The 12,014-nt window shown below is 30.7% G+C and overlaps 1 protein-coding gene and 1 non-coding gene across 2 annotated transcripts; one reads left to right on the forward strand and one right to left on the reverse strand.

The window, feature by feature from the left end:
- The first annotated feature begins 2,627 nt into the window (after positions 1-2,627).
- LOC126660260 (F-box/LRR-repeat protein 3) lies at positions 2,628-6,857 on the forward strand. The gene is made up of 8 exons (XM_050353661.2): positions 2,628-3,431; positions 3,975-4,100; positions 4,457-4,561; positions 4,658-5,051; positions 5,136-5,265; positions 5,393-5,687; positions 5,779-6,030; positions 6,426-6,857. The coding sequence occupies exons 1-8, from the start codon at positions 2,784-2,786 to the stop codon at positions 6,477-6,479; spliced, it is 2,004 nt and encodes a 667-aa protein (XP_050209618.1). The 5' UTR covers positions 2,628-2,783; the 3' UTR covers positions 6,480-6,857.
- Positions 6,858-11,917: 5,060 nt separating this feature from the next.
- Positions 11,918-11,989, reverse strand: TRNAQ-UUG (transfer RNA glutamine (anticodon UUG)). The gene has a single exon. It is a non-coding gene; the product is annotated as a tRNA-Gln (tRNA).
- Between the last annotated feature and the right edge of the window lie 25 nt (positions 11,990-12,014).

Raw genomic sequence — 12,014 nt, forward strand, 5'->3', positions numbered from 1 at the left:
ATAATAAAAATAAAAATAAAAAGACATATTGGGAACGTAGTACTTGAATGTGTCCTTCCTCAAATAAGTCCTCCACCGAATGAGATGCGTCTTTTTGGTCTCTTCGGTTTGAGATATGACAACTACGAACACTTTTCTTTTTACTATATTACCCCTCTGCTTTACCCTTGTCCTTATTGTCCTTCTCCGTACGTTCCCTCTCTTTTACTTGCTCAATTACAGTCTTGCCCTCCTCTTTTATCATTTATGTGCTATCTTAGTTTTATTTGCCTTTTGAACACTACTAAGTTATTTTAGGTCTTTAATATTAAGAAAGACCTCCTAAGTTTAAGTTATTTGAGTTATATTTAATTAGATATAATTTTGTTACTCTCTCCGTCCCGTTTAAGAAGGGATAAATGATTTTTTCATATATATTAAAAAAATATTAACTACTATAATATTTTTTTATTTTATTCCTATTTATGATAGTGTTGTTTTTTGTGTATAATCTAATAGTCATTAATTATAAAAAGAGAAAAGGGGGTAAAAAAAGAGAATTTATATAAGATAAATGCTAAATAACACGAATTGATTACCACACGAAATACACTCCTTGTGTGAAAGTGGTGATAATTAATACCGGTGGCGGTAATGAATATTAGTGTTATTTAGCATTTCTCTTTATATAAATTGGCACAAAAAACACGATATGATCTTTTTAAGTGGGACAAATAAAAATGAGATATGTCCATTTTTAAATGGAACGGAGAGAGTATTATTTATAATATTTATAAAAATTCAAAGTTTGAAAATCAAACAAAATCAAAATTTAAGGACTAGATAAGAACAAATAAAAATTTAGAAGATAAATAAAAAATAATAATAAAATTAAAGAATTGGATAAGATCGAATAAAAATTTAAAAATTAAATAAGTAAAAAACATATAGTTAATGAGCCTTATAATTGATTAATCCTTTTTTATAAATATATATTTCGATATGTTTCAATATGTTTTTGATATAATTTTTTATCTAAGATGCAGAAAATTACCAAATAAATATTAAATTCGGTTAAAATTGGAAAAAAAATTAGAGAAAATAATTTTTTTAGTTTCAAATACTTTCAATTCAATTTTTAATTTGGATTTGGAAATATCTGAAACTCATCACTATTGCTTCAACTCTTAAAAATGGTGACGATCATAAGTTTGAATACATCCAACTTATAAAATAATTAACTTTTATTTTTTAGTATTTTTTTTCTTGTCCATCTAACTAAATATAGTTATTTACAATTATCTATATTTTTAGAATTTCAAAATAATTTTAACTATTATTTTTTAAATTTATTCAATTTTATTAAATGACTATAATTTTATTTACATAGCTTTTTTTATTAATAATCTAATTATTAGATTTTTATCAATCTTTAAATTTATAATTTAAGATAATTTTTTTAATATGTGTAGTTTTGGCTAGATTGACAAATTAAAAATAGAAAGGAGGCGACATTTTTCTTAATGATAATTTTTATTTGTCCAAAAAAGTAAATTAAGAAGCATCACATGTTTTCGTCAATTCTACGTGCATGGTGTGCAACGCATGGCAAGAATCAGCTTTGCATCTCTTTAATGGTTGTTCTCTTGCTTAGGATTGCTGGAAGTTGGCGAGGTTACCAGGTATGGATGTGATTCACGTTGATTCCAGGTTGTGGTGTTCAAGTTGGATGGTTCAACTTAGTGAGGAAGAACAGTCTCTAGTAGCGTACATCTGCAGGAAAACTTTAGCTGAATTTAAATAGTTGTGTGTGGAAGAAGCTCGCTGGATCTGCAAGCTCCATCGTTAAAGCTTCAGGCTTTCAGTTTTATTCTTGGTTAGCTGCTTACAGTAAGAACGAGCAGCTCCGTTTGATGGTGATGGTGAGGTCAGGTGGAGGCCACCAACTTAATATTAGCTGAAGGTAAATGTCGATGCCGCGGGTTTTTCGGATAGACAGCATATCGAGATTGGAGTGGTTGTCAGAATTAGATTGGGTAAAATAGTTCAAGCTCGACAGTCCAATTTGTTGGGGTCGTTCTCTTCTCGTTTGACAGAAATCATGGCATTCGTGAAGTGTTAAGTTGGCTTAAGGGATACGATAACATTATAGTAGAGTCGCAGTCGGATGTTATGGATGTCGTGTCAAAACTTTAAAATCCAAGTTTGGTGGAGTCGGAGTTGCTAATAGAAGATTATTTGGATTTAACTAAGCAATTTTATAATATTGTTTTTTTTTTCGTGAGACGATCTGCGAATCAGGCGGCGCGCATTTTAACGCAAAATACCCGTTCCATTCAGGTCATCAGAAATAGTTTTGTCAGTTTTTTTAAATTTTTTACAAATGTAACTGCTTCTGATTGGTTTATTGAATCTATTTTTTGTTTTAAAAAAAAAACATCACATAAATTTCCAAAACATATAGCATCACATTTCCTAAAAAAAAACTCTACAAGGGTAATATGGTCTAAATACGATAAACTAATAAGAATTAAATCCCTCTTTCCGAAAGTTAGAATAGGGCATTGTAGTAATTCACACATCCTTCTTCTTCACTCCCTCTCTACAACCACCATAAAAAATATAAATAGCCCACACACTTCTATTAATTTTCTGTTAACAGTTATTATCTCACCCTCAAAAATCTCAACTTTAATATATAAAACTCAATCATTTCTCCTCCTCCTTCAACCCAATTCACAATAAAAAATAACCCAACTCAAATCATACACTGAAAAAAGAAAAAAAAAATCTCCATTTCAGTTATGAAGAGGCAAAAAACCATGGAATTTTGCAGCACCAGTAATTTCTTTGATCTATTATCAGAAGAGATAATTTTCACAATCCTAGACTTTTTTGAACCAAACCCACTCGATAGAAAATCATTCTCTTTAGTCTGCAAATTATTCTATACCACAGAAGCAAAACACCGCAAAAATCTGAAACCCTTACGTCAAGAACACCTGCCAAATATTCTTAACAGATACCCATATATAGCCCACCTCGATCTTTCATTGTGTCCACGAGTAAACGATAAATCTTTGAATATAGTCTCGAGAATCTGCAAGGATTCTTTGAAATCCATCGATCTTTCGCGGTCGAGGTTGTTTTCGTATAATGGGCTGATGAGTTTGGCGTTGAATTGTAGTAATTTGGTGGATATTGACTTGTCGAACGCGACGGAGCTGCGGGATGTGGCGGTTTCTGCGGTGGCGGAGGCCAAGAATCTTGAGAGGCTGTGGTTGGGGAGGTGTAAGTTGATTAGTGATATGGGAGTTGGGTGTATTGCTGTTGGTTGTAAGAAGTTGAGGTTGATTAGCTTGAAGTGGTGTTTAGGGGTTACTGATTTAGGAGTTGGTTTGATTGCTGTTAAGTGTAAGGAGATTCGAAGTTTGGATCTTTCTTATTTGCCGGTAAATTGGGTTTTCGAATTTGTTTGTTGCATTTGATTAAACATATGTTGAATTTATGTTTTTGGTTGTTAACTTTAGGTTCTAGGTAGCACGGATATGGGGACACGGTACACTTGGACACGGACATGGAAAAACGGTGTTATTTTAAGGTTTCCTATATATAAAATGAAGTTTCGTGTCCGAAATGGTGTTATTTTAAGGTTTGTATGTAAAAAAATGAAGTTTCGTGTCCAAAACGTGAAGTGTCCGAAATGTTTCCAAAACAGGATACGTTGATCGAATGAAGTATCTGTGTTGCGTAGTTTAGGTTCTTTCAGTTTATCAAATTTAGTTTGTGTTCTAAGAGTTATAATAATCATAATTAATGGCTTAGATCAATTTTTGATTGCTCAATCTTGAAGTGGTAATTTTGTTATATTTAGGATTGGAGTGGAGAATGAGTTGTTTGGATTCTATAAGTACTAAATGTGAGCTCATGTGTTATTCTTGTTGCATAGAAATTTTCCTGTTTGATTTACATTTGTGTGTTTTCTTTGGTGCCAGATTACGAATAAGTGCTTATCTTCGATTTTGAAACTAGAAAACCTTGAAGATTTGGTTATGGAAGGATGCTTTGGTATTGATGATGATAGCCTTACAGCCCTCAAGCACGGCTGCAAGTCGTTGAAGGTTTGATTTCGTTGTTATCTCTATTTCTTGCTCTAAAACTTTTGATGAAAACTGATGAAGTAGCTTGCTATTAGTTTGGTCTTCGTCCCTGCTGTTACCATTTTCTGTTTTTTAACAAAAAATTTAGTTTGGTCATACGAATTGGAAGTTGAAACTAGATTTAAGCTAATTGGAATGACTCAAAAACTAGAATCAAGCTAGGTTTTATACTTTTTCTGTTACTTCTCATTTATTTTGTTTTTGCCTTCCTTTCTTGTAAAGTCGGTTTCTGGTGAGCTGAATTAATAATTCACTGACAAATAATTTTAATGTTGATTGAACCGTTTATCTGATATTATTTTTCTTTCTTTTGTCAGAAACTCGATATGTCAAGTTGTCAAAACATTAGTCATGTTGGTTTATCTTCCCTCATCGGTGGTGCTGGACGTTTAGAGCAACTGACCTTAGCATATGGCTCTCCTGTAAGCTTTCTTTGACACTATTATTTTCTATATATTACAACAGTTTAATTTCTTGGATTACATTGCTTACAATATAGTGTAATTATGTTGGTTCAGGTCACTCTGGCACTCGCTAATGGTCTGAAACAGCTTTCACTTTTGAAATCTGTCAGACTAGATGGTTGCATGGTGACATCTGCTGGACTGAAGGCCCTGGGAAATTGGTGCATTTCTCTGGAGGAGCTGAGCTTAAGTAAGTGTGTGGGAGTGACCGATGATGGCCTCTCCTGTCTCATAACAAAACACAGAGAGATGAGGAAGCTAGACATCACGTGTTGTCGCAAGATAACCGATGTTTCTATTTCCCACATTGCAAGTTCATGCACAAATCTCACTTCTCTCAGAATGGAGTCGTGTTCCTTGGTTTCTCGAGAAGCATTTGTCTTGATTGGACAGCGGTGCCAGTTTCTCGAGGAGCTTGATTTAACAGATAATGAGATTGACGATGAAGGTTTGTTATTATTCACTCCTCTATAACATAATGTGACGACAGTTTTTTCTTTAACTGGAAATACTTATTTCTGGTCTTTTGCAGGTCTAATATCAATTTCTAGATGCTCCAAACTCACAAGCTTGAAATTGGGAATTTGCCTAAATATAAGTGACAAGGGACTTGCTCATATCGGCAAGCAGTGCACGCGACTTGCTGAGCTTGACCTGTACAGGTACTAACTTTCTTCTTCTAATTCGCAGGGGCCCAAGTTAATCTCTGTTATGTGGCAAGTTATTTTACGTTGCGTTCAACAATGTCTGCCATGAAATTTACTTTTTTTTTTGGGCGAACTTTTTTAGGTCTGCTGGAGTTACAGATTTAGGCATTTTAGCAATTGCTTCCGGTTGCTTTGACCTTGAGATGATAATTATGTCATATTGCACCGACATAACAGATAACTCTTTGATATGTCTCTCAAAATGTAAGAGGCTAAACACTTTTGAAATTCGAGGATGTCCTTTGATCTCGTCACTGGGTCTGGCAGCCATTGCTGTTGGCTGTAAGCAAATTGCTAAGTTAGACATAAAGAAGTGTCACAATATCGATGATGCTGGGATGCTTCCACTCGCTCACTTTTCTCAAAATCTCCGACAGGTACTCTCGTTCTTGTCTTAGATATTCTCCGACTTATCATTTCGAGAACAAGAGCTAATGCTGGAGTTACGCCTCAATTTTATGTATGCAGATTAATTTATCATATAGCTCGATTACGGATGTGGGGATCTTGTCCCTCGCCAGCATCAGCTGTTTGCAAAACATGACAGTCTTGCACTTGAAAGGCTTGACTCCTAATGGACTGACAGCTGCCTTGTTGGCGTGCGGAGGACTAACGAAAGTAAAGCTCCATGCATATTTTAAATCGTTGCTTCCCCAGCCTCTTTTCGAACATTTGGAAAGACGGGGTTGCCTGTTGGATTGGAAAGATAAACAAATTCAGGTATTTCTGCTTAAATCCACTGTTTATTGTTTGTTTATGTGAATGCCCTAATATTATCTTTTTGTTAATCTTGTTATAGTATAAGTGTGTGTACTTGTGTGCTTCTAGTTTAGGACAATAAGGAGATAATTTGAATGTTGAGACTTGAGAGTATAAAGTTTCATGGTCACTGAACTTTCATTTTGGTCTCGAAGATTAATCTGTTTCAATTTAGATATTGAATTGTAATTTACAAGCAACGTGAAGTTCGTTAGTGACTTCAGACCAAATTTGAGTCTATGTAGCAGCCGAGTCTTGCCACGTTATATTACTACATCGATAATGAGTATTAAATTTAATTCCAAGTTTAGTGATGGTTTAATGATGACATGCTATTTTCATTTGTGTTTTGGCAGGCTGAATTGGATCCTAAGTGCTGGAAGTTACAGTTGGAAGATATGATTCTATAAATAAGATAGAAGTTTCTATTTTGTCAAGAAGAATAATATCAGCAATATGTATAAATTCCATCGCTTCAAAGACTCCATCGTCCATATAGGACATTGGAATTTTGAGGTTCATGTGCTGTCAGATTGTGTGATTACGAACCACCGGAGTTTGAATGGAGTGGTAAGGGCTCTTTCTTACTTAACCGGTTTTGGATCAAACTTTCGATATAAATTATCTTAATAATCTTCCGGGAGAGCTTTGTCGTTTTAACTAGTTCTACACGGCTCTTATTTGAATTAATCAAAGCAGTGACTCCGGACATTGTACGGTATCCGTAACAAAAAAATGGTGTACTTAAGCAAGCTATGAATTAATATATCCTTATGTTCTTTCGGAAATTCTTATTTATACCAAGTGTATTAATGTGCAAGATTGAAATCCTAAAAAGATGATAAATCTATAAAATATTTTGAGAAATGCATGTTTTAATAATTTATATTTTTTGTGTTTTGCAAGCATTAATGTCTTTATTTTCGCCAACCATGTAAAATTTTCTCCATTTTTATTCAAATATTAATAAAAACTAACTAATTTAATGTTATGAACCCATATAAATAGACTAGTTTCGCATTACGTGCTACACACGTAGCGCGTAATGTGACTCTTCAATTTATGCATTAAATAAATTTATTATAGTTATAACAATTTATTTTATTATAATTAATACTAAATTAGTTAGAATTTTTTTTTAAAATATAATACTTCAATTTACAACTTTTAAATTTAATTGAGGTTAATGAGATTTATTTAAAATTTATTAAGTTTATTATATAGATTAAATTTATACTAATATATTTAATATATTTAATATTAAATCAAACTGGATTAGAAAACATCTTTATTATTATACTTATACTAATATATTTCATATATGATTAATATTAAATTAATTTGATTTTTTATTTGATTAGAAAACATATTTATGAGGTGGTTTATATTAATAAATTACACATGCTAAATAAATTGAACAACTTATTCATCAAGTTAATTAGATTTTTTATTTGATTAGAAAATATATTTATGAGGTGGTTTATATTAATACATTACACTAAATAAATTGAACAACTTACTCATCAAGCCAACTTAGTATTAATTAAGGGCCATTCCACAAAATTCTATAGTAACTGATAGGTTACTTATGTATAATGTATACATATAAGTAGGCATATATATACCCGTGTGTGTATTAGTAGCCGTAGCCGTGTATTAGTATTTACAAACTTATTTTAGTAATTCATTTTTTTAATTTAGATTAAACTTTTTGATTCCTTATTCGAATCAAACTCATTGTTTTCTTATTTCAGTTGTGTTATTCTCCATAATTAGAATTCAAATTACAAACGAATATATTAATTCCTAATTTAAATCAAACTCTAATTCTAATTGTATTTAATATTTAATAATGAAACAAATATCCTAATTTATAAAGACAAAAAAACCTTTGATTAAGTCATTATTTAGTAATAAATTAAAAAGGATATCACGGTAAATTTGCCTGTCCCCCCCCCATCCGTGCTTTTATATATAGTATAGATTATACGAAGTCCTTTTCATTTACAAATTTGTAACACCGAGCAAATTGAATTCAGACTCTAAGATTAATTCTCAATCAGTCATGAATGATCAATTAGAAATCTAAATTTAAAAGAAATCAAGCCTATAAATTCCAATACGCCATAAAAATGGATCAAATCTTTGAATTAAAAGCAATAGAATTTTTATAAAAATTGAATATCACATCTAAGATTTCAACTAATAAAGATTTTTGGGAAAACAATAAAAATATTCAAAAAAACGCTCAAATTTTACAAAATTACGAGACAACCACATATTTAACAACGGAATGCATATTCTCTGACAATTTACAGTCAAGATCCTAACAATAATACAGATTTGATTCGCACAAATCTCCAACCAAAAAACGTGGGATTTTTTTCCTCATTAAAGAAAATTACCAAAACTAACGAAAATTAATACTTACATATTATCACCTTTTTTTTCAAAAATAAATCACTATTGTTGATGAATCAAAGAAAACATAAACCTCAACTATGAGTTTTACATATCATACAATACAAAATAAAAAAGGTAAGATCTTATTTTTTTAATTATACATAAATTAATAGATCATAACATTAACTAATCTAAATCGGATTGCTATATAGATGGAACCTATACTTGTTATGCTACAGCACAATGGACGATGGACTAAAGCAAATAATATATAGATTTTGAAGTTATTGGAATAATGATACAATAAAATTCAACGTATTTAAATATTCTAAATTCAATCTCAAATGAGCTCAACTTGAATCTACAAGAATATAAAATTGAGATCAAGTATCTAGTCAAAATTCAGTATCCACCATTAAAAATGACAGCTAATTCAAGCTTCAAGTTTTACATGAAAATCAAAAAAAGGAGATAGACTTTACGTAGGTCTCACTTGGTTCGTTTTATAGAAATTCCTGGGAAGTAACTTCCCGAGAAGTTAACTTCTCAGGAAGTTTCATAATTGTTGCTTGTTTCAATTTTTACTTCCCGGGAAGTATGAAATTGATTTTAATATAATATACTAAATTTTTAATTAAAAGACATAAATGTCCTTTGATAATTTTTATATTGTTAAATAAATAAATATTTTTTAAAATCGATCAATAAATAATTTAATTTTTGCTGATTAACTCTTATTTTACGATTCAAGTACTATTTGAGAGAGTTTTTAAATATTAAAATTTTATAACTATATTTGTTTTATTTGAATTTTATAATATAAAATATTTAATAAAAATATTTAATTTTATTATAAATAACAATTATAAAATAATATAAGTATATTTTTTGAAGTAAATAAAACTATTTTTATATGAATTCTAAAAGAAAAAAAGGAAAGAGATAAGGTTAAATTTGGGAAATCAAACAAAAATATTAGAAAAGTTCTACTTTCTTGGGTTTTGTTAAGAAAGTTACTTCCTTAGTCAAAGGGAAGTCCAACGTCCAACTTCCTGGAAAGTAAAATATAAAAATTGAACCAAGCAAAAATAGTTTGCTACTTCCCGGAATGTACAACTTCCCTAACCTATTTACCCCCAACCAAACAAGGCCTACGTACCATCTTTGCGTAGTTGTTCATAGTAATACAATACTGATACAAGCACATCAAAAAAGTTAAAGAAGTATTTCTACAGGTATTTCATAATCAAATTACACTAACAATTTTCCAATAACAGTAATAGATACAGATACATTTCCTATACAAGTTGCATACAGTTTAGATTCCTTCTAAAAAATAAGAAAGTAGGTTAAACTTTTTGCAAAGAATACTGTTGAAACCATCAAAATGAAGGGAAAAAGGTAAAAGAAGAGAAAAACATACAAACACTGACTGAACAAGTATAGAATTTAGAGTTGGTCAATCTTTAAAAAACAAAACAGTTCTACAAACATGCATGACATTTCATGCAATCAATCATCACTATCAGCAAAAAACTGTAAAATCATATTAAAACAGCTTATACTGAAGTGTAGCAATGATACATGTAATTGGTATCAAAAAGCTTCAAGTAGCGGAAATACAAAATTGTTCATTATTCAAAATCTGAATATGAAACACATATGTCTTGTGAATATAAGATTTAACAGTTAGAGACAAGTTTCATCATCATATATTGCAGACTCCATCAAATAGAAAATACCTTAATGTCAAATCAACATGTACACTAACAGATGTCAAAAATGATTTGGAAATAATTAATGAAATCAAGATCAACTATCTGATAGCTTGGAGATGAAGATAAAAAGCATTTGAAATGCTACAAGGCAAACCATCAAAATGTGATAAATTCCTACCGACCTTTTTTATATGCTTGCAACGATAAACCTAGAATCAACAATAGACATTGAGGTGAGAGACGACCATTCCTTTTGTATATTTTTACAGCGTTAAAAGCTTCAATTAAAAGATGGCAGCGCTGTATTTCGCTAAATTGTTGAAGGAACATTCTTAAAAGCAGCATTTGGTGACACTATTCTTATTGCAACAACACAAGACGCAGCTGGAAAACTATTTCCTTTAGGTTTTTCAGATGTAGATTTAAAAAATGATAAGTCATGAGAATATTTTTTTCACTCAAATAAGAAAAGCTTATATCACAAGAGAAGGTATATGCATTGTATTAGATAGACATATGAGCGTTGACACGACGGTAAAGAAGATTTATCCAAAACGTTGACAGAATTACTTATTTCAGCTAACTGTTTGCAAAAATATGTTATGATTTTTTTATATAAAAATGCGCTCTTCTTCTTTACAAAGGTAAGCTTTTGATATATTATTTGTATATTTTGACAGGCAATTGATAAATTTTGGTAACTGAAAAAAGAGTGTATTTTGAAAAAAAAAAGTTAAAAAAACATGTTGTAACAGAAAAAAATTAAAACAATCAAAATATATTTTTGCAAATCTTTTAAACATACATGACGTAATTTCCTCTTTCTTTATCATTCAATACTTGTAAGAAGCCATTTAAAATTTATGAACAAAAGATCACTTTATCCCCTGAACTTGGCACAAAATATCAAAAACGTCCAAATTAGCAAAATATGATCACTTTTACCCTGAATTTGTCAAATTTGGTATAAAACCCCCCTCCCCACTCTCACCTAAGATAGTGAGGCACACTCTCTGGTTTTGGGGGTGATTTTTTTTTTCTAAGTGGTTTTTAATGGTGAAATATTTAAAATAATCCTAATTTTTTTAACATTGTATAAATTAGGGTTAAATATTTAATTAGAGTAAGTTAATTAGGGTTAATTAGAGTTAATTATTTTAAATTTAGAACCTCACTCTCCAATTAAGGTGTCACATCAGCATATGGGTGTTTTTGAAACGGTTTTGACAAATTTAAGGTAAAAGTGATCCGGTTTTATTAATTTTTTTGTTTTTGATATTTTGTATCAAGTTTGCGGGTAAAGTGATCCTTTATTAAAATTTATTGTAGCTTTTCACCTCTAGATTTTATTATTGGACCATGTGGCAAGTCCAACTATTAATATCAACACTAACCCTGTTTTTGTTTTTTATTCTTTTCATCAACCTTATTATCATCAAAATTTGTTCGATCAAAATATGAGTAGCATAACAATCAACTAAAAATACATCAAAATTCATTAATAGTGAAGATAAAAAGTCTTTTTTTTTCGCTGAGCAATCCCAACCTTCCTTACTTCTTGGTCCTTTTCATTAAGCTCGTAGTATTTCTTCATCAAGTTGATTATCATTCATGCTTTAAATTTAATCCATATATCCTAAATAAAAATACTCGATCCATCCAATATATAAATACCCCAACAATCAACTAAAAAGGAATCAAAATTTATTAAAAGAGAAGATAAAAAAAGGTCCTACCGGGAGTCGAACCCAGGTCGCTGGATTCAAAGTCCAGAGTGCTAACCACTACACCATAGAACCGGATGACAGCAAGTGGAATTTAATT

This window comes from Mercurialis annua, linkage group LG1-X, assembly GCF_937616625.2.
Source record: "Mercurialis annua linkage group LG1-X, ddMerAnnu1.2, whole genome shotgun sequence".
NCBI lineage: Eukaryota > Viridiplantae > Streptophyta > Magnoliopsida > Malpighiales > Euphorbiaceae > Mercurialis > Mercurialis annua.

Bases quoted from the DNA above. Each gene is read 5' to 3' on its own strand.
- LOC126660260 (XM_050353661.2), top strand. From the start codon at position 2,784: ATGAAGAGGCAAAAAACCATGGAATTTTGCAGCACCAGTAATTTCTTT. The intron at 3,432-3,974 runs GTAAATTGGGTT...CTTTGGTGCCAG, and splicing joins TGGATCTTTCTTATTTGCCG to ATTACGAATAAGTGCTTATC. The intron at 5,266-5,392 runs GTACTAACTTTC...GAACTTTTTTAG, and splicing joins GCTGAGCTTGACCTGTACAG to GTCTGCTGGAGTTACAGATT.